This window comes from Marmota marmota, unplaced genomic scaffold (genome assembly GCF_001458135.2).
Source record: "Marmota marmota marmota unplaced genomic scaffold, marMar, whole genome shotgun sequence".
In the NCBI taxonomy this organism is placed as follows: domain Eukaryota; kingdom Metazoa; phylum Chordata; class Mammalia; order Rodentia; family Sciuridae; genus Marmota; species Marmota marmota.
This window is the reverse complement of record NW_025999898.1, coordinates 4597490-4618819: the sequence shown is the minus strand read 5'-3', so window position 1 is coordinate 4618819 and position 21330 is coordinate 4597490. Positions and strand designations below refer to the sequence as shown.

Below are 21330 nucleotides of genomic sequence, written 5' to 3'. Positions count from 1 at the left end.
TATTGCTTCTCCATGTCAGGTCTATCTTAGAAAGGTACAACTGCTTCCATGCTCCTAAAATCTGTAGTCATTTTCTTAAAATGGCTTTCATTTTTATGGTTTCTTTCATTTATAGTGGTTTCTTTCCTACTATGTACAATGTTATTTCCTTTCTGAATTATTTACTTCTTTATATTTATCTGTTTCATTGTAAAATAATCGACTAGTAGTTTTTACTGGCTTATTTCTCTCACCAAATATTTTTGTCCTTTGATCCTTATATTTTGAGTTATCTGATTTTGAGTTATAAGTTTTCACTTTATTTCTGGGACTATTTTTGAAGTGATTTTTTTAAGCTGTGAGAGCTAATATTTGGTTAGTGTGTGTCTTTGTGTCTTAAATCCTTTATATCCACAAACATGCATGTGCATGGTCATGTGAAACCAGACCTACAACTTTGTTGGCAAATGGGTTTTGTTGTTTTCAGGCATGACGTATGATGCCTTGTGTATGTCACCAGAACCCCAAAGCTTGTCCTTAAATCCTTCCCCCATGTTCAATTTTGCATATCTTGGAAATAAATTCTGAAAAAAATAATCTTCAGTTTTCATTATTGATTTTTAAATATTGTGTCCACATATAAAAAGATATCAGCTATATGATGCTGAGAGTAACATTCATCCTTAAAAAGAATACAATGCTATCATTTGCAACAATGTTTATGAATATACAGGACAGTATGCTAAGGAAAATAAGCAGACATGGAAAAAATGCTACATGATTTAATTTACATCTGAAATCTAAACCAGCTAAACCCCCAGAGGCAGAAAGTAGAATGATAGTTACCATGGTTGTGGGTCTTGGAAAAATGGGGAGCTGCTAGTGAAGGCAGGCAAAGTTTCAGTGATACAAGATGAGGAAGTTCTGGAAATGGAATCTGCATTCTGGGAAATACCATATATACTTCCACTTATGCTTGAAACACAAAGACACTGTCCTCAGAGTCATAAATTATTAACAGTATGTCACATCATGCATTTTCCCACAGTGACAAAAATTGTTTTCAAGATATGTTGAATATCCACTTGCTAAAACTACATGATATCATGACATAATCAGTAAATTTATGTAAAAGTTAACTAGAAACATCATGGGATTTATCAAGCTATTGATGAAGTGTTGTATTGTAAATGGATAACCAAAAAGATTATTTGTAACATGTAATCTGTGTTGTTATGGTTTGATGTATCTTTCCCTGACTTCAATATGAGGGTGATTACTGGCTTTACAGAATGAATTTGGGAGTCTTTTCTCCCTTTGTATTTCATGGTATAATTTGAGGAAGATTGGTATGTATTCTTTAATGGTATTATAGTACTCACCTGAGAATCCATTTGCCTGCACCCTCTTTGGAGACTCCCCAGGCTCTTTTCTCTAGAAAAGAGAAATAAATGTCTTTTCTTTATGAGTTATCCAGACCAGTATCTCTGATGAACAAATACAAAATTCTTCAATAAAATCTTGTCAAATTGCATTCAAAAACACATTAAGAAGATTCTAATTCATGATCACAGTCTCCTTTCTGAAACACTCCTGACCTTGGACTGTTCTCTTTTTTAGCACTGAAAAATTAATGTCCTCATACACTTTCTTAAGTATTGTTCCTCATGCATCTTTATCAATTACATTGTGCTTTATAAATAATAAAGAAAAAAGATCATGGTTCATTATATGTAACTGTGCTTTTTCTGTTGCTTTTTTTCATAGGGGTGTCCGAAATTTCTTTTTGCCTTAGGTCTCTTTTTCAGACTGTTGTGCGTTGCTAGAACAAAACAGCAGAAACTGGATAACTTATAAAGAAAAGACATTTATTTATCTTTTCTAAAGCCTGGGAAGTCTCAAAAGAGGATGCAGGCAATTGATTAGCCTTCTTGCTGTATTATTCCCATGGCAAAAAGTGAGGGCAAGAGAAGCCAACAAAGGGCTGGATTTACCTTTATACGAAAGCCATTCTCAAAATTAAAAGCCCACTCCCACAAAAAGGATATTGGGAGACAGAACTCATGACTGAATTACCTCTCAAAGATGCCACTTATCAACTCTCTTACAATGAGGATTACAATTCCAACACGTGAAATTTAGAGGGCACATTCAAACCATAGCAGTCACTTAAAGTGTGTAGCCAGTCCTGCAATGAGGTCACAATTTCCCAGCCTTACTGTCTTGACAACTCTAGTGAGCAGACCTGCAAGTGCACTCAGCAGAGGGGTCTCATGTATAATGCCACATAATGCCACAGGTTGGTTCTAACAGTTAATGGGCCCTGAATTGTTAGAACCTGTCTTCCCTGAGGGATTCAAGGCAGGGAATTTCCTCCAAGGACAGCATGACCCCATGAACAAGGGCCACCCAGGGCAGGCCCCATTCAGCAGTGTGGAAGACTCCCTGTCCGTGTGAATGACTTAGTGGGACCCTATCTCAAAATTTTAAAAAATAAATAAATAAGCAGAGTTGAGGAAGTGGTTTGACGGTTAAACACCCTGAGTTCAATCGCTGGTTTCTTTCGTTTGTTTTAATCTTGAATCAGTCTATTCATAGCCCCTCTAGAACAAACCTGGGGATGTTTACCCAATGTCAGGACAGATCCAGGAAAAACAGCAACCCTATATTTCTTAGATAACAAGAAAGCAGTCCTAGACCCCATTCCTCCTACTCTCATTGAGAAAAAACAGTTTATGTGAGCTACTGCCCAGGCAGGAGTGAAGAAGCTGAATTCAAAAGACCCAAAGAGATCCCTGCCCAACTTGAGTGAGGTTGAATGTGGCCTCCACTTTGCTGATAACCCTCCTCTACTTCTTCACCAAAGAAGGAGCCTCCATACCCCTCCAGAAGTATGACTGCCTCCCGGACCCCCAAACCCCTCAAAAAGATTTGAGAGGAAGCAAGTACCAAAATCTGACACAGGATTTGCAATCTTCCCCAGAGATTCCATGCCCCCAACTGTCCCTGCTAGTCCCAATTTCCCCCTAGTGGTCAAGATGCACAGGTGCAACCTGAGCCTCTACAAAGCTCCACATCTTTCACCTGCTCCCAGATCCCAACTTACTAACAGGTACCTAGCCAAAAAGAAGCCCTAGCCAGGTGCGACCGCACATGCCTTCAATCCCAGCAACTCAGGAGGAGACTGAGGTAGGATGGAAACTTCAAAGCCAGCCTCAACAACTTAGAGAGCCCTTATCTCTAAATTATTTATATGTATGTATATATGTATATGTGTGCATGTGTATTTTTTGGGGAGGGGGGTAGGGATGTAGCTCAATGGTTGAATAGTTGAGTACCCCTGGGTTCAATTCCAGGTACAGAAAAAAAATAAAACCAACAACCTTGGAAAACCAAATCGGAGGGGGAAAACAAATCTAAGGGACGACTGAGGAAAGCACTCTAGAGCAAGGAAAAATGAATTGAATCTGTCTGGGTTGCTTCAGTTTAACATTACATTAATGAGTCCAGACAAATGGGGTCATGAGACCCACCCAGAGCTGTGGTATTGGTCCAGGAAAAAAAAAATGTGGGGTGGAGCTAAGCAGCTCAATCAAGGAACTGAAGGTTCTCCTGTACCCCAAATGCCATGGAATAAAAGGAGTCCCCTCCCCCTCCAATCTCTGCAAACTCAGGCCCTGGGATGTGTCTAGGTCTGGACTTTGCTCTCCCCATCCCAGGGTCCCTAATCTGACCCCATACACCCTCCCCCTTCTACTTTCTCCTCCTCCTCGAATCCATGCCTCCACCCTACTGCCTTCACCCTTCTGCCTCAATCTCACTTCCTGTTTTCCTCCTATCTCCCCCTTCACCCCACAGTCCCCACCCTTGCCTCCTCCTACTTCTACCCGCTTCACTCCTGCCTCCTGTATTTCCAATCCATGCCTATCCCAGCCAAGGTAGGCGGAGCCTTGGGTGCCACGCATCCTCACTTCACCCAGCTTCCATCCCTCTCCCCTATCTTGTTCCAGCCCTAGAGAACTTTCTGGATTCCCTGTTTGACCCCACCCTGATCTCGTGAGATTTCCCCCGAGAAGAAAAGAGAAGCCAGGATTGGTCAATCCGCCAGTCTCGGAGCTCTAGGGAACTTGCTGAGTCAGCGTCTGCTTCTTTCCAACAGCTGCGCGAGGAGAGAGGCCACGTGGCGAGGCCCCCGGCATAGAAGAAAGGGTGAGTTCAAACTCTGTTTCCTCCCCTTCCTCGTAGGGCAACCTTGGCCGCCTCCCCAGCTACCACCCCTTCCCCAAGGGCCCTGTTTTCCATTCGAAAGTGGGTTATCACAGTTTAGAATTGAGATGAAGAGCATAATAACTTCATATAACTTGAATTAGCCAAAGTACCTGCTTCGGAGAAGTAGCCATAGGGAAGCGGTTTAGACAACGTAATTCATCTTATGGAGGCGTGTGGGTTTACGGTTTGATCTCATTTGCTGCCTGGGGTAGCTCCTCTTAAGGATTGGCCCCTCTGGAGGATCCAGGAGGTACTAGGAGGTGGGGGCAGCTCAGCCAGAGGCATCAGAATTCCAGGAAGAAGCTAGCAGCTCAGGAGGGTGAGAGGAGGGCCGAAAATTGGCTGCAGGTCAATGTACTTGAGGGGAAGGAGCAATTGTGACTAACACAGGGTCTGCCACTCAAATTGCCCTCCAGTTCAGCTGAAAGAAACTGGTGTTAAGGTTTGGGATGACAAGTAGACTCCCTACCAAAAGACAGGATCGAAGCCAGGTGTAGTTGTGCTGACCAGTAGTCCCAGCAACTCCGGAGGCTGAGGAGGAAGGCAAGTTGGAGGCTACCCTGAGCAATTTAGTGAGATCATGGTTCAAGATAAAAAGGAAAAAGGATTGGGAATGTAGGTCAATGGTAGGGAGTTGCTGAATTCAATCCCCAGTACCTCAAAAATATATTAATAAAATATAGAAGAGCAGGATTGAGGCTCCAGTGCTGTTTTCTCCACAGTAATGGCAGGGGCTGTTGCTTCCTAACTAGTTATGTTAAAACATGATCTCATTGCTTTTGGAGCATTTTGGTTATTGCTCACAGACTTGTTTGGAAACTTGTGACTGATACAGTAGGACATCTGGAAAAGGAAGTATTGGAGGACCTGAGGCCAGTCAGAGTTGTGTCAGTGTGCAGAAGACGTTTCAGGTAAGTTAGTCCCTGTACCATGTAGGTTGCCTGGAGTGGCCCTTCACCACCTTTACCTTGTCACCAAGGAGCTAGAGAGAGTCTTTATCCTGAAGCCTCTCCCAGCAGAATCAGGAGCAACCTTTTTGTTTGTTTGTTTGTTTGTTTCAAATAATTTTCCTCCACAGAGCATTTCATTTGTTCTACTTTTTATAAGAAGCAGTCCTAGCTTGGTGGGGATCCTATTCTCATAACTATGGTTATGCTCAGAATTTCTGCTCAGAATAATCAAACACCAAAGACTATGTCTGTGCAGGGTGTCTAAATAGAAAGGGTACATGAGCTCAGGGATGTTTGATTTCAGTTCTTGTGGGTGTGGATCACTCCTAGAAAGTAAGAAACAGGACTGCATATCCTTGTCCTCCAGTGCCACCTGGGGAGGCCAGGGAGTCCTGTGGTCTCACTTATATCTGGAAAATTGAGCTAGGACCCAAAGCTCAAGGGTGACATCTGGGGAGTGAGCAGCAGTGTGCCAATTGTAGGTACTAGGTTACATGATTAAAACCCCTAATGTCATTGCCTCCAGAGTGGGAGACTTTGACATTTTGTCCAAAGTTTCAGACTCTGAAAGTGCTTATGTTAGGCACAACAAACCCACAACCCTGAGAGAAGAGGAGCATGTGGAGAGGGTAAGTTCCATTCATCACCCCAGAGGAACTTGGGGCAGATTGAGACCAGTCAGCCCTGGGCTGCCAGAAAGTTCCCTTCTTAATGTCTCACCTGTAGTAAGGAGGAGAATGAGCCAAGCAGAGCATAGGTCTCAGGCAGTGGTCATGATGCTCTAGGGATCTGTCTCCTGAGGCTGCTAGGCTGGATTCTTCACACCCTTCTTAATCCCTGACTCAGATGACAGGAGCCATCTTGCACATGCTACACCCCTGATTGTGATGAAGGATATCACCTAAATGGAGGCTGCTACTCTCATCCATGATTTTGTCCATGGCTGTGTGCACGTATAGCAGAGTGTCCCCTTTATAACTCACCTTCTTCAGACACAATGCCCATCAGGCTTACACCTGGAACCCAGTTGGGTCACCCTCTGGGCTACTCAGATGTACATTACATACCTTTGGGAGCATTGTTTCCTGCACATGGAAAGCAAAAATTGATCTAAGGCCTCTGCTGAGGTTACATGTCTTCAGAGAGATACTTATGAGACTAGAAAAATTAAGTTCTACCAAACATAAGGAATTATTTTTACTCCATCATGTTCAGAACCATAGCCACTCAGATCCAGGCTAATACTCCCCAACTTCCCATAGAAGCAGAATGAAGAAAATTGACAGGAAGTATGTGTCCTGAAGAAAATGACTGTGGGGAATCTCATGTTGAAAACACAATCATTGTAATGGTTATGGAACAGTCATAATTTAGCTTCAAATTTTATTAGGGAAAAGGTATTGGTCATGACATTGGCAGTATGAAGGATAATATGCTAGAAGCTGGTCCAAACTTAATAGGGCATAAAAAAGATGATTTCTCTGTATCAAAAGTTCTGCACCAAGAAAATAAGCATTATTTATACTAATCTTGATAAGGTCTTTACAAAGAAACAAAACTTTAATTCTCAATATTTATTTATTCTCAATATTCTCATTATTTCAAATCATTGTACTTAACAAATTTGAAGTTTATATATATTGTTTTTCTATACATTTATAACTAATAGTAGCAATTCTTAATGTTTTGAAAAAATTATAATGACTATAGAAAAATCATAATTTTGCCTGAGCAAAGTGAAGATGACTGCGCAGTTTCAGTTTGTGTGGTCATTTTTATGGCCTTGCTCTGGGAGTTCCTCCCTCTCTCAGAATAACACTTAATGTCATCTTCTAAGGACTCAATAAACCTTTTTTAATTTTTATTTATTCTTTTATTGGTTATTTTTAATTATACATGATAGTTTATTTTGACATAATTATAAAAGTGTGGAACATAATTTGTTCTAATTCAGTTTTCATTACTTCCTCTTCCCCTCCCTTCTTTCACCCCTTATCCTTTCCTCTACTCTAAAAGATCAGTAAGTCTCCTTGAGTAAGTCAAAGAAAGGGGATCCATTGTGCCAGAGACTTTGCAGGGAACATGTGCACAGGGCCAGCCTGCCCCGGGGCTTCATTCCAGCCCTCACCATGGAATGTGGAGAATTTTTTCCAATTAAATGTGAGGCCATTGCCCTGGTATCCCAAGTACCATTGCTTCCCGCTTTTTTGAGGGGTGGGGTGCGTTGGGGATTGAACCCAGGGCCTTGTGCATGTGAGGCAAGCACTCTACCTACTGAGCTACATCCCCAGCCCATTTGCTCTCCTTGTTCGAGAGAAAATGCTACACAGCCTAGGGTACTCTGGTTTTACTCCCATCGCCATGGGGCTGAAATTTGGTAAATTTGGATGACCCATACTAGAATCCTCTCTTAAGCTTTACAGAGATGTACATTCTTCACAGTCCATTTAGCTATGATGAGTCAGAAGGATGAAGTACAAACATCCCAAAGAGCATACTACTCTGGGCTGAATGTCAAGCCTGGGGACCCCCTGCCCTTTCTGTATATCTTCTCTCTCATCTTTGCATCCAGGATCTCTCTCTCTCTCCCCAGACTCTCTAGTTCTAGTGTCCTGACTTGGGCCCTTGGGATAAGGGTAGGCAGAGAATAACCATTAACGCTGTTACTTCAACCAGGCTAGGCCCAACAAAGCCAGACCTTAACACACTTCACCCAGGCCTATGTTGTTGCTGATTTGTCTTAAGATAAAGCTTCCAACCTTTAAGGATCCCTGCTCTTTGAGAGCCAGACCTGGCCTCCTGGTCTCCTGTAGTTTCTCCTTCCCCATCGTTCACTGACCTGTACCAACTCCTCTGCAGTCTGTGTCCCTATTCCTGTTCCAGTTCCATGAGTCATTCAGACACACCACACACAAACATTACCACCACCACACTATGCCTCTGGAAGCACATCCCTTGAAATTAACTAAATGGACCCAGGATGACCTTGCCAGCAAGCAGGTCCCTATTGACAAAAAAGAAAGGGACAATCTCTGTTTAGATGTAGATAGTATTCAGTCAGAAGTGAAACCAGATGCTATTAAGAACTGGAGGCCACCAGAAGGGCCAATGGAAACGTTTGAATTATTTGTTTTCTGAGGCAAATGTCTTATTGTATAACCTGTACCATTGTTGAAATTGCCTGGTTTGTTGTTTTGAGACCTTTGTTTTGGGTTTTTCCCCCTCAGTATTGGGGATTAAACCCAATAGTGCTTTATCATAGAGCTGCATTCCCTAATCATTTTTTATTTTGAAATGATCTTGCTATATTGCCCAAGCCAGCCTTGAATTTGTTATCCTCCTGCCTTGGCCTCCTGAGTTGCTGGGATTAAAACCATATATCACAGCATCTGGCTCCTAAATGCTTATAACAAGCAGCCCTAGTTAGAAAACCATGGATTTTGATTGTTTTCTCTTGAGCAGTGAAGAGAACATCTGGCCCTAAACAGAAAGTCTGGTAGTTTCTGAAAACGCCAAGGATATGTGCATTTGGACCATGTGTATTTCTCTCCCTGACTCCAAGATCCAAAGAACATACAGTTGTCACTTCTCAGTGGCTTTCAGACTTAAAAAAAAGTTGCAGTCCCAGGTTTAGTCTTTAAGTATATTATCCTCTATTCCCTCCCCAGACCACATTTCTAGATTCAGTTTTCTCAAGACAGTTTTCTGAGTCCTGAAACTCCTCTGGGAAGAAACACCTTTTTACCTCTAGGGAGTAAGGAAGATTGGTTCTACCTTCTGCCTCGGTGATTATCTTGAATAATTTTTTGAGACAGGGTCTTGCTATGTTGCCTAGGCTTATGTTGAACCCTGGATTCAGTGGATCCTCCTGCCTTAGCCTCCCAAATAGTTGGGATGTAGGCCACTGCACCAAGTTTATCCTTCTTTTAATCTGTCAGTTTCATCCAGGCAGAAGTCTCGAAGTTTTCCCAAACAAACACTTTGACTTTTCATGGGTAATCAACTCCTTCCCATCTCCATCCTTCCCAGGCCCCTACCCTTACTCCTATTTGTAATTTTGATTTAACTTTCTTTGGGGTATCCTTGACCTTCAAAGTCTGGAAGACTAACCACAACTCTGTTGTACCTTTGTACAAACCTGAGTTTTGTACAAACTTGATTTGCATTGTTAGGGGTTATAAATTATAAATTACAGTGTGATACTTGGGAATTCTTAATTTGAGGCTTTTTTTTTTTCCTCCTCTTGAGCTGACATCGTTCTTCATAAAGCTTTTTAACTTGAAATTTTTATGTGGCCGCAAATTCTCCCAACGATTATAGTTTCAATTGGTTTTGCTTTTCCTTTCCCTTTTGTGAATGGACATGTGATTCAGTGAGTTGATTCCACAGAAGGTGAAACACCTTATTAGGATACACAGAATGGAGAACCAATATTATAATCAGATTTCATGCATATACTTGTAAGCTTAGAGCTGAAAAGGGGAAGGTGTACCCAGAATGGCCTATGATAGCTTCTGAGGACTGAGTTAATTCTTTGGTCCTCCCTGACTTGGGATACAAGGCTTCCTGCACTGCACCTGGGCCTGATGGGTCAGGAATGTCATCCAGGGTCTTCATAGTCTGGCAGGCTAACTGCATAGAGAGTTTTCCTTTCCTTATGAAAAGATCAGGATTAGGCTTTGCTCTTTCCTCTTAATGCATTTTGCCTTAACTTGGAACATTTTGTTTTCTGCTTTGGATATACCATTTTACATATGCTTAAAATAATTAAACAGATTTTTTGTTTTGGAAATGAAAGACATGACTGGTCAGAATAGAGTGTGACCAGTTGTTCTAGTTTTGTCGTTTATAAGTTTTGTGGTTTATTTAGATTTTTTTCTTCATAATTTTTTAAAAGCTTAGAAATATTTCATAGGTGAGGTGCAGAAACATATGCCTATAATCCCAGTTGTCTGGAGGATGAGGCAGGAGGATGGAAAGTTTGAGATCAGCCTCAACAACTGAGACTTTTTCTCAAAAAAATAAGGGATAGAGGAAGTAACCCAGTGATAGAGGGCCCCTGGATTTAATCCATAGTACCCCTATGGGTAAGGCGATTCAAAGGATGTTTTTAAGAGTGAAAGGTTTTCCTTTTTTTTTTTCCCCTGTTCTTTCTCCCTTTTCATTTTGGGATTGAAAGTTTATTCAAGAGACCTAGGGTATAATATACTAACTACAGTTAGGGAAAATGTATACTGGAAAATTGCTAGGGGAGTAGATATTAAAGGTTTTTACCATAATTAGTAAATTAGTAATATAATAATATAATAATAATATAATATAATATAATAATAATTAGTAATGCCTGTGAGTTAGCTTGACTTAGGCATTCTATAGTTAATGCATATTTCAAAATAAATGTAAATGGTTTTTGGTACTGGGGATTGAATCCACTCTACCTCTGAGCTATATCCCCAGTCCTTTTTAGTTTTTGAGACAGGATTTTGCTAAGTTGCTGAGACTGGCCTCAAATTTGCCACCATCCTGCCTTAGCCTCCAGAGTCTGGGAATACAGGCATGCACCACCACACCTAGCTAGCTATACACCATAAATACATATTTTGTCAGTTAAAGTGTTTTGAATAAAACTGAGGCATTGCTCTGTGAATTATTCATTCCTCTATATTTCATGTTAGAGTGAAAATCCTAATATCACTGTGTAGTAGAGACACATGTTAAGATGTACCCCTTGAATTTTTTTAAATTATTTCTTCCAAATGTTACGTATTACTATTAAAGTGCTTTTATAGTTTCTTAATTAAAGGTTTTATAAAGGAAAATACAATGGCACCCATTGTGCATGTTTTCCTAATCTGTCCCACCTGGCTTATTGTTGGAGCAGAGAAGGAGTTTATTCTGGGCTACGTGGTATTCCCATTCCCATTGTCTTTGGAAAATACAGGTGAGCATTACTAATCCAAAAATCTGAAATTCAGAATGCTCCAACATCTGAAGCTTTTGAGTGCCAGTGTGATACCATGTGTGGAAAAATCTACATTGTATAACTTTGTTCCATGCACAAAATTATTACAAATGTTACATAAATTTACCTTCAGGCTATAAGGGGCATATAAAACATAATGAATTTTGTGTTAAACATGCGTCCCTTCCCCAAAATATCTTATGTGCAGATATTCCAACGTCTGAAATAATCAGACATCCCAAACACTTCTGGTCCCAAGCATTTCAATAAGGAAATCTCAATTTATAATTTTCAAATTTTATCCCATAAGAGGGCAGAGTCAATTTTCAGGCTCCATAATACTTACTTCCCAGGTGGGCTAGAATTAAATGGAGCTGTGAATGGGTGGATATGAGATGGGGTCAGTGGTCATCATGCCATCTCCTCAGCATTTGACCAAATTCTTGTTCTGGTGCTGGCAGAGACACAAATGTAACTCTATGGCCACTAAGTGCAGAATGGAATCAGAATAAACTGAGAATTTCCTGGCTATTACCAGACAGTGACTTTAGCTCTGAGTTGGTCCCTCTGAAGGGTGGAGAGAATATGGAGTTGCTCGTGCTTAACCTGAGAATACTTTCTTTACATATTTCCTCAGGATTCCTTTTAGAACAGAGATTCATCAGGATGAGCATGTGGGCTCCACCAAGGCTCCTGGAACTGGCTGGGCAGAGTCTGTTGAGGAATGAGGCCTTGGCCATTGCTGCTCTGGAGGAGCTTCCCACAGAGCTCTTCCCACCTCTGTTCACGGTGGCCTATGCTGAGCGACGCAGTAAGACTCTGAAGGCGATGGTGCAGTCCTGGCCCTTTGCCTGCCTCCCTCTAGGATCCCTAATGAAGGAGTGGCAGCCTCACCAGGAGAACTTCCAAGCTGCACTCAATGGGCTTGATGTGCTGCTTGCTCAGGAAGTTCGCCCCAGGTGAGGGTAGTCCTGTAGCCTGAAAGGACCCTGGGAGTCAGCAAGACACAGCTGTATTCAAGGAGCATGGAGAGCTAAGATGGTAGGCCAGGGGCTTTTGGTGGTGCTAGTGAGGAAGTTCAGGGAGGCCTGGAGTCTGTTTTTTGGTGTCACTCTGGGAATGGGCTTCTGGATGTAGAAGGCTGATTAATTAAGATGCATTGGTACTCCCTCCAATGTACAATAAGCAGGGCTCAAGAAGGATCTTAGGAGAAGGGATTCCAGAAAAATCCAAAGGAGAAGCAGATTCTCAGTGGAAAAAGAGCAGCTTTGTTTCTTTCCAAGGTTGTATGATTTCTGCTCTTTATTCTGAGTTGATTACCTATTTTCCTACAGGAGATGGAAACTGCAAGTGCTGGATTTACGTAAGAATGCTCATCGGGACTTCTGGACCACATGGTCTGGAAGCAGAGCTAGTGTGTACTCACTGATGGAGCCAGAGGCCACCCAGCCCATGAAGAAGAAGCGAAGAGTGGACGGTTGCAGAATGAGGGGGAAGCAGCCTTTGGCTCCTGTAGAAGTGCTTATAGACCTGTGCCTCAAGGAAGGCAGCCGTGATAAATTGCTTGCTTCCCTCATTGAGAAGGTCAAGCAAAAGAAAGGTTTACTACACCTGTGCTGTAAGAAATTGAAGATTTTTTCAGTGCCCATGCAGAATATTAAGATGATCCTGAAAATGGTGCAGCTGGACTCTGTCCAGGATTTGGAAGTGAATTGTACCTGGAAATTGTCCACCTTAGGAAAGTTTGCTCCTCATCTAGGCCAGATGGGTAATCTGCGCAGGCTCCTCCTGTCCCACATCCACATGTCTTCTTACACTTCCTTGGAGCAGGAGGAGCATTGCGTTAGTCAGTTCACCTCTCAGTTCCTCAGTCTGCATCACCTCCAGGAGCTGTATTTGGACTCTATCTCCTTCCTCAAAGGCCGTCTGAACCAAGTGCTCAGGTGAGGGATAGTAAGATTGCTCTGTAGACCAGAGCAAGCCCTTCTTCATTTTGGTAACAGCAATGGACATCTGCTGTGTATATGCCACAAATAATGCAGGAGTGAACAGGTCACTAGAAGACACCATATTGTCTTATTTCCAAGTATGGTATCACACAACTACCCCAATAAAGGTTAGAGGTTATCTTAGTCTATTTTCTGTTGCTAATAATAATACAGTAGCACAGCCTGTGCTGGGGTTGTGGCTCAGCAATAGAATGCTCACCTAGCATGTGCGAGGCCCTGGGTTCGATCCTCAATACCACATACAAATGAATAAAAATAAAGGTATTGTGACCAACTACAACTGAAAAATATTTTTAAAAATAATACAACACCACAGACTGAGTTCATTATAAAAAAGTTTATTTTAGCTCAACAGTTTAGTCCAAGTTTGAAGAGCCACATCCAGTGATGGCCTTCTTGCTGGCAGAGCTCCTGAATAGTGTAGGCATTATGGTGAGAGACAAGGAGTACTCATGAGACCTCACCAAACCAGCTTTTATAGCAGACTTACTGTTCAGATAATCCATTACCTATCAGTCACATGATTTTAAAGGTCCCACCTCTTAATATCTTATAATGGAAGTTATATTTCAACATCAGTTTTGGAAAGAAAGCAATTTCAGTTATAAAGTTGATTAGATGCAATTAACAGTGACATATTGCTGCTAGAACACTATTTAATGGATTTATGTCTGGAGAGGGTAGCTTTGGGAAATGATGTCTAAGATAACTAAAAATAGCTAAGTGAGGGAGGCATTAAAGAAGGGAAAGCCCATCAAACCTTAGATTTCAGATTATAGACTGCACTCAACAGCTTTATCAGCATGAACCTCTTTCTCCAAACTTGTCTCAAATATCCTGTCTGTAAAGGGTTGTTTGGATCTCCAATAAGGGAATGTGTGGGAAATAACATGTTTGTTATCCTCATTGTCTGATATCCACTATCACTATTCCCCAGCACTAATTATTCTGTTTTTCCCTAGGTCCCTGAAGAGTCCCTTGGAGACATTATCAATCACTAACTGCCTGCTTTCAGAGTCAGATTTGACACATCTGTCCCAATGCCCCAACATCAGTCAGCTGAAGGATCTGGGTTTGAGTGGGGTCAATCTGACCTGTGTAAGTTTTGAGCCCCTCCAAGTTCTATTAGAGAGAACCTCCACCACTCTCCAGGATCTGGACTTAGATGAATGTGGGATCATGGACTCCCAGTTCACTGCTATCCTGCCTGCCTTGAGCCACTGCTCCCAGCTCACAACCTTCAGCTTCTGTGGGAATCCCATCTCCATGGCTATGTTAGAGAACCTCCTGCTCCACACCATTGGGCTGAGCAAGCTAAGTCATGTAATGTATCCTGCCCCACTGGAGAGTTATGAAGATGTTGAGGGTACCCTCCACCTGGGGAGACTTGCCTACCTGCATGCCAAGCTGAAGCAAATGCTGCGCGATTTGGGGCGGCCAGGCATGGTCTGGTTCAGTGCCAACCCCTGTCCTCACTGTGGTGACAGGACCTTCTATGACCCAGAACCCATTCTGTGTCCCTGTTACATGCCTGCTTAGATGAATGCATATATCCACAGCTTTATTTTGGGCACTTGGACACAAAAGCTCAGAAAGTAAGCACATTTAGAAAAAAAGCCAGTTTTGTTTTCAGTTAAGTGGGAAAAAGGTGATGGGAGTGGGGGCAGATGTTTACTTAGAGTTTTTTGTATCTTTGGTGAGATGCATCTTATAAAGTTAGAAGTATGGATCTGAATTTCTAGAAGAGTTTGATTCAGGCTTGAGAGATACATGTGGGAGTTATCCCTGCATGGATAGCTGTAAAGAAATGGCCAGAAATAAAGAACCTCAATGCAAACCATTTGGTATACTGTGTGATATTTGAACCTGCTTTCCCTGTGGAGACCTCAAGAACAATCCAGCTACTGATGAAATGAGAAGGCACTAAGCATCCAAGATGCTTACCACACCTGGCTGAATGTTAAACCCCAAGGTCTCATGGCACCATTTATCATTCCTTCCATTTGGTTCTCTCTGGGGTGTATTTTTCCTACTTATTTCTGTGGCTATTTTAGTGAGTGTGTCAGTACACACAAGTTGCATCCTGAGGGCCTAAAACAATGTACAGTAGTGAGTACCACTGGAATAAAGTGTTATTTACATGAGCTGTCACTGCTAACTCCACTGAGATCTTGTACTGTAACTTTTCACTGTTCTCTAGAGGATCCATAAGCCTCAGTCTGACCTTTTGCTGTATACAGTGATTAAATATACACAAGTTAGGCCCTCAATACTGAAAGGGAATGTCTATCCTTCATATGAACTGGAGCTGCCCCTTGAATTTAATTAGTGGCCGGTTAAAAATGTAAATTCACTTTAATAAAATACTTATATTTAATATGTGTATCCATATTAAAAATTTATGACATTCAAGAGGCTGGAGCTGTGGCTTAGTGGTAGAGCGTTTGCCTGTCATGTGTGAGGCCCTGGGTTCAATGCTCATTACCACATATAAATAATTTAAAAGATCCATTGACAACAAAATTAAAAAAAAAAAAAAAAAAGAATCCATAAGTCTTTATTGTTACTCCAAAACACAGAGCAGTAGGGAAAGCTCTTATTCATTGAAGAATATCAGCTACAGAAAAATAGTATTAGGAAATCACCATTTTACAGTTACTGATGCAGTAATTGATTTAAAAAAGGTCATAAATAGATGTTAACGCCTTTGAGAATGATCAAACTCAAATGATTTCAATATATCCCACACATTCTTATTACTTACCAAAGGGAAGCAGTTTCTTTGTTTCTGCAAAATTTGGCAGACTTCAATTTAACCAAAGAATCAAGTTTTTTTTTTTTTCCACATCTTCATATATGTATTTTGTATAATGATGAGAGTCTCCTTTCACTATTCATGCTATTCCCCTTCTCCCTCCCTTTCCCTCCCACCCCTATTCCCTATCTAGAGGTAATCTTCCTCCCTTGCTCTCCCTCCCAACCCCATTTTGAGCCACCCCTCTTATATCAGAGAAGACATTCGGCATTTGTTATTTTGGGATTGGCTAATTTCACTTAGCATAATCTGCTCTAATGCCATCCATTTCCCTGCAAATACCATGATATGTTTTTATTGCTGAGTAATATTCCATTATGTATAAATACCACATTTTTTTTTTATCCGTTCATCCACTGAAGGACATCTAGGTTGGCTCCACAGTTTAGCTATTGTGAATTGTGCTGCTATAAACATTGATGTGGCTGTGTCTCTGCAATATGCTGTTTTTAGGTCCTTTGGGTATAGTCCAAGAAGAGGAATATCTGGGTCAAATGGTGGTTCCATTCCCAGTTTTCCAAGGAATCTCCATACTGCTTTCCAATTTGGCTGCACCAATTTGCAGTCCCACCAGCAGTGTATGAGTGTACCTTTTTCCCCCACATCCTCTCCAGCACTTGTTGTTTGTTTTCATAATGGCTGCCACTCTTACTGGAGTGAGATGGTATCTTAGAGTAGTTTTAATTTGCATTTCTCTGATTGCTAGAAATGATGAGCATTTTTTTGTATTTTTACAATAAAATATTTTTTTAAAAAATTATGATAGCAGGGCTGGAGATTTGGCTCAATTGGTAGAGTGCTTGCCTTGTATGCACAAGGCCCTGGGTTCAATCCCCAGTACAATATATATATATATATATGACATCTTTAGGTGTTCCTATCAATGACAGAATGACTTTCCACCACATGATTCTATCTTTTCTTAAGGAGGTAATAAACCTCCTTGGAACTAGTGAGATACTTTGGATCTGGGGTCTCAGTAGTGTAAAGAAGCCCATGCTAGGTCCTGAGGAGCAGTGAGGTGGAAGCAGGTAAATGGGAGACATGGCAGTTGGGAGTAGGTTGGGCCACTCCACAGGACAATCCAAAAGTAAAGGACTGTGGGGTTGGACACTATAATCATTGGGCATTTGTTTGGCTGACTGCCCAGGGAGCAAGAGGACTGCCTGCCTCCCAGCCACTGTCCCCACCACACCACTGCATTCTGCCCCTGGACTTTGTGACATAAGCCTCCCAGGTAAGCACTTGGAGAGGAGGCCACACACCAAGAAAAAGGGCTAGGGTTCCCTTTGCATATTGCCCTGAGTATGAGCAAGCCCAATACTGTTTATTCTTCAGAAGCCTTGCTTGACCCTCAGGTGCATGCTGCTGTCATTACTGACAATCTTGTTACACAGCAGCTGGCCCTTCTTCATTCTCTTCCCATAGCAGTTACTCTTCCTTTCTTCTGTTATCCCTTCCAGCCTCCTATTCTAAATCCCATAAGAAAGAAATGGGCCCATCAGCTTGTGGAGCATACTTGGCCATGTTCTAGAGAAAACATAACCAATGGTATATCTTAAGAAGGGCTAAGAAAAGGTGCTTGCTTCTTGCTTTTCCTCAGATATACCCTGCCTCAGCATCACTTGCCATAGACCCAAGTTACAGGAAATATTTCCCAGAATGGGAAACCTACATCCAAGTACCAAATGGGTATGAAGAGCAAAGGATGAAGAGCAAAGGAAAGGCATTGAATTACTCCAGCTTTGGGATCATTTACTGAAAGAGCTGGTAATATCTGCATCCTATGATTACCATGATATCCTTTGGGGCTAATTTATGCAAAGCATGTGTCAGAGCACTCAGACATCATGGATGACCCAACACAGGCCATTGATTATTAGCTTCCTGATGCAAGTAGAGAAAGAAAAACAGATGCTGTGTGTCTTTGCTCATTCTTACTGTTATAATGAAATGCTGAAGACTGAGCCATTTATAAACAATGGAAATTTATTTCTCAAAATTTTGAAGGCTGAAAAGTCTAAGATCAAGGCATTGGTAGATTTGGTGTCTTGCAAGGGCATTCTCTCTGCTTCAAAGACAGTATCTTGTTGCTGCATCTTCTGGAGAAGATAAACACTGTCCTCACAGTGGAAGAGCAGAAGGGTGGAAGGGCCTAGGGTGCTTCCCTCAATTTCTTTTATAAAAAGCACTAATCCCATTCATAAGAGCAGCATACTCATGACTTAATCCCTTCTTCTCAGATCCAACTCATTGTATTCAGATAACTCATTGTATTAGCCAGGCAAGGTGGTGCACACCTGTAATACCAGCAACTTGCAAGACCCTGTATCAAAATAAAAAGGCCTGGGGATGTAGCTCAGTAGTGAAGTGCCTCTGGGTTTGATTTTTCAGTATCAAAACAAAAACAAAAAACAAAATCTCATTGTATTGATGTTTCTTGGAATATTTTATTGCCAAAGTCTAAATTCTAAATAATGTCACCAGATTCAATCCTCAAATGAGGTCTCCAGACAAAAGTCCCTACTATAGTAAATCCTGTTTTAAAAGAACCTTTTAACACCATCACATTGGGTATGGATAGCAATGTATCAATTTTGAAAGAACACATATATTCAAATCATAGCACTGCATCTTCTTTTTTATTTATTTTTTAGAAGTAGTTGGACGCAATATCTTTATTTTGCTTACTTATTTTTATGTGATGCTGAGAATCAAACCCAGGGCCTCGTACATGCTAGACAATTGCTCTACCACTGAGCCACAATCCCAGCCCCAGCACTGTATCTTCTAAAACAGGATTTACTACAGTAGGGACTTTTGTCTGGAGACCTCATTTGAGGATTGAATCTGGTGACATTATTTAGAATTTAGACTTTGGCAATAAAATATTCCAAGAAACACCAATACAATGAGATTTTGTTTTTTGTTTTTGTTTTGATACTGAAAAATCAAACCAGAGGCACTTCACTACTGAGCTACAACCCAGCCCTTTTTATTTTGATACAGATTCTTGCAAGTTGCTGGTATTACAGGTGTGCACCACCCTGCCTGGCTAATACAATGAGTTATTGAAAAGTCGATTTTGGCTTAAGAGAGACCTTGTCAGTAAGGACAGCCATGCAAAGGGGATGGTAGGTGGTAGCTATCCATAGCAGAAGGACTTGTATATATGAAGGCTTTGTGGGAAGGGGAATCTCCAGATTATTAGGAAGCAAGCAGAGGAAGTATGGCATACACAGTAGGTTGCTTGGTATTAACAATTCACCCTGGCGATGCGTGATCTGTTTAGCAGACAGGCAGGTTGGACTTAACCATAGTTAAGGATACACAAATTACAGGGATGGATCTAAATAGAAATGAGACAGTGGGGTTTAATGCACACTCAGGGACCTGTGTGGAGATGATGAGAAAAAAGGCCTAATGTCTAAACAGAAATAAAAGGTCAAATATCCTTAGGGAAAGGAGTCAGGGAGACCTCAACAATTTTCAAATGCCAGAAAGGACTGCTAAATTAACCCAACATTCAAATTATTTTGAGGAAACCAAATTAATCATCAACTTCTTCTATTACTATTACTGCTACTGAGGGCACATTGTCCTAGTGAGATAGCCCAGATTCTTTATCTGACATGAAGTTGTTAGAGGCAAATTTTCATCATCTGTCCAATTTTATATCTAATTGACAATCTTGTGTCTTGAACCCTGAAACTTAAAAAGATAAATTGGATAAGCAAAGAGAGGCTTAACAGAATGAGCTGAATTTTGATTCAGATATATCCACTATATCAGAGAGAACATAAGTTTGAGGAATCAACCCAGGAGTCCTCACAAGAGATTGCTGATTCAGGCAATTAAGTGAGCTTTATTATCCCCAAAATAATTTCACCTCTTATTTATCAGTTTTTTCCTTTAGATCTCTTCAAAATAACTTGACCATTTATATATTGAACAGTGCTTCATAGCTGGATTACATTCAGGAAGAAGAGGAAAAGTTTACCTTATATTTAGATAAGTAAAATTTAATGTAAGAGTCAGAACCTTAGCAGGTCAGAGAAAAAGTGATTGCTCACAGAACTTTTGTTGGAAATTTTCTTCAATGAATTGCTCCTAATCCCAAGAAATTTGAAACTGAAACCTGGTTCCTTGAAAGTGTATTAAAGGAAAATCAAGACTCTGGGAATATTGTATATTATGGTTTGGATATGAGGTGTTCCCCAAAAGCTCACGTGTCAGACAAATCAAGAAGGTTCAGAGGAGAAATGATTGTGTTTCTAGAGTCTTAACTTTCTCAGTGGATTGATCCCTGATGGGATTAACTGAGTGGTAACTGGAGACAGTGGGGTATGGTTGGAGGAAGTGGCTAATTGGGGATGTAGCTATGTGGTATATATTTTGTATCTCGAGAGAGGAGTCACCCTCTCTCTCTGCTTTCGGATCATCATGTGAGCTGTTTCCCTCTGCCACATCCTTCTATCCTAATGCCCTGCCTCACCTGGAGCCCTGAGGAATGGAGCCAGCCTTCTGTGGACTAAGACCTCTGAAACCATGAGTCTTCAAATAAACTGTCCTTCCTCTACAATTGTGCCAGTCAGGTCTTTCAATCACAGCACCAAAAAAGCTGACTAAAACACTGTGCAAGAGCTGGTGTATTAGTCCATTTTCTGTTGCTAATAAATACTCCAGACTGGTACTCCAGAAAAGAAGTTTCTTTATTTGCCTTACTGTTCTGGCCCAAGGTTGAGAAGCCACATCTGGTGATGGCCTTCTTGGTAACAGATTCCCAAGGAAGCTCAGGGCATCACACGGGAAGAGACAGGAAACATGCATGTGTACCCTCTGGTCTCTCTGCCTCTTCTTATAAAGTCACCAGTATTAAATCATGAGGGCTCCACCTGTTGAACTTATATAATTATAATCACCTGCCCCCAAATTGTTGAGAGCCACAGCCAAAGGGGCCCCAACAAACTTTCAGACTGCCAGCTGATGATTGGCTCACAGTGCCCCAGCAACATCTAGCTGATTGGCTCCTCTGCGGTGATGCTCATTGGGCTGTTTCCCCACCCTTTCAGACCACGGAGCTGCTCATTGGGGGACTTTTTTGGCTCCGCCCACATGACCCAGCCAATCGGCCTCAAGAGCAGGAGGATTGTGGGAGGTGGAGAGGCTTGTGGTGGAGAGAGAGGCTTGTGGGAAGCCGGTGGTGGCAGTTGGGCTCTGAGGGTTTTTCCTGAGGAGCGGTTTTGTTTGGTGTGTGTGGTTCTAAAAATAAAGTTCGTTTCTTTTGACAAGTGGCTCCTGAATTGTGCCCAGCCAGACTGCGGCACCAAATCTACCTCTAAACAC

At 41.5% G+C, this 21330-nt stretch overlaps 1 protein-coding gene across 1 annotated transcript; it reads left to right on the top strand.

The window, feature by feature from the left end:
- Positions 1-11820: 11820 nt before the first annotated feature.
- Positions 11821-14708, top strand: LOC107158433 (melanoma antigen preferentially expressed in tumors-like). The gene is made up of 3 exons (XM_015504876.1): positions 11821-12119; positions 12495-13103; positions 14132-14708. Exons 1-3 carry the CDS (start codon positions 11827-11829, stop codon positions 14706-14708), a joined length of 1479 nt encoding a protein of 492 aa, XP_015360362.1. The 5' UTR covers positions 11821-11826.
- The last annotated feature ends 6622 nt before the right edge of the window (positions 14709-21330 follow it).

Bases quoted from the DNA above. Each gene is read 5' to 3' on its own strand.
- LOC107158433 (XM_015504876.1), top strand. From the start codon at position 11,827: ATGAGCATGTGGGCTCCACCAAGGCTCCTGGAACTGGCTGGGCAGAGT. The intron at 12,120-12,494 runs GTGAGGGTAGTC...ATTTTCCTACAG, and splicing joins GCTCAGGAAGTTCGCCCCAG to GAGATGGAAACTGCAAGTGC. The intron at 13,104-14,131 runs GTGAGGGATAGT...GTTTTTCCCTAG, and splicing joins CGTCTGAACCAAGTGCTCAG to GTCCCTGAAGAGTCCCTTGG.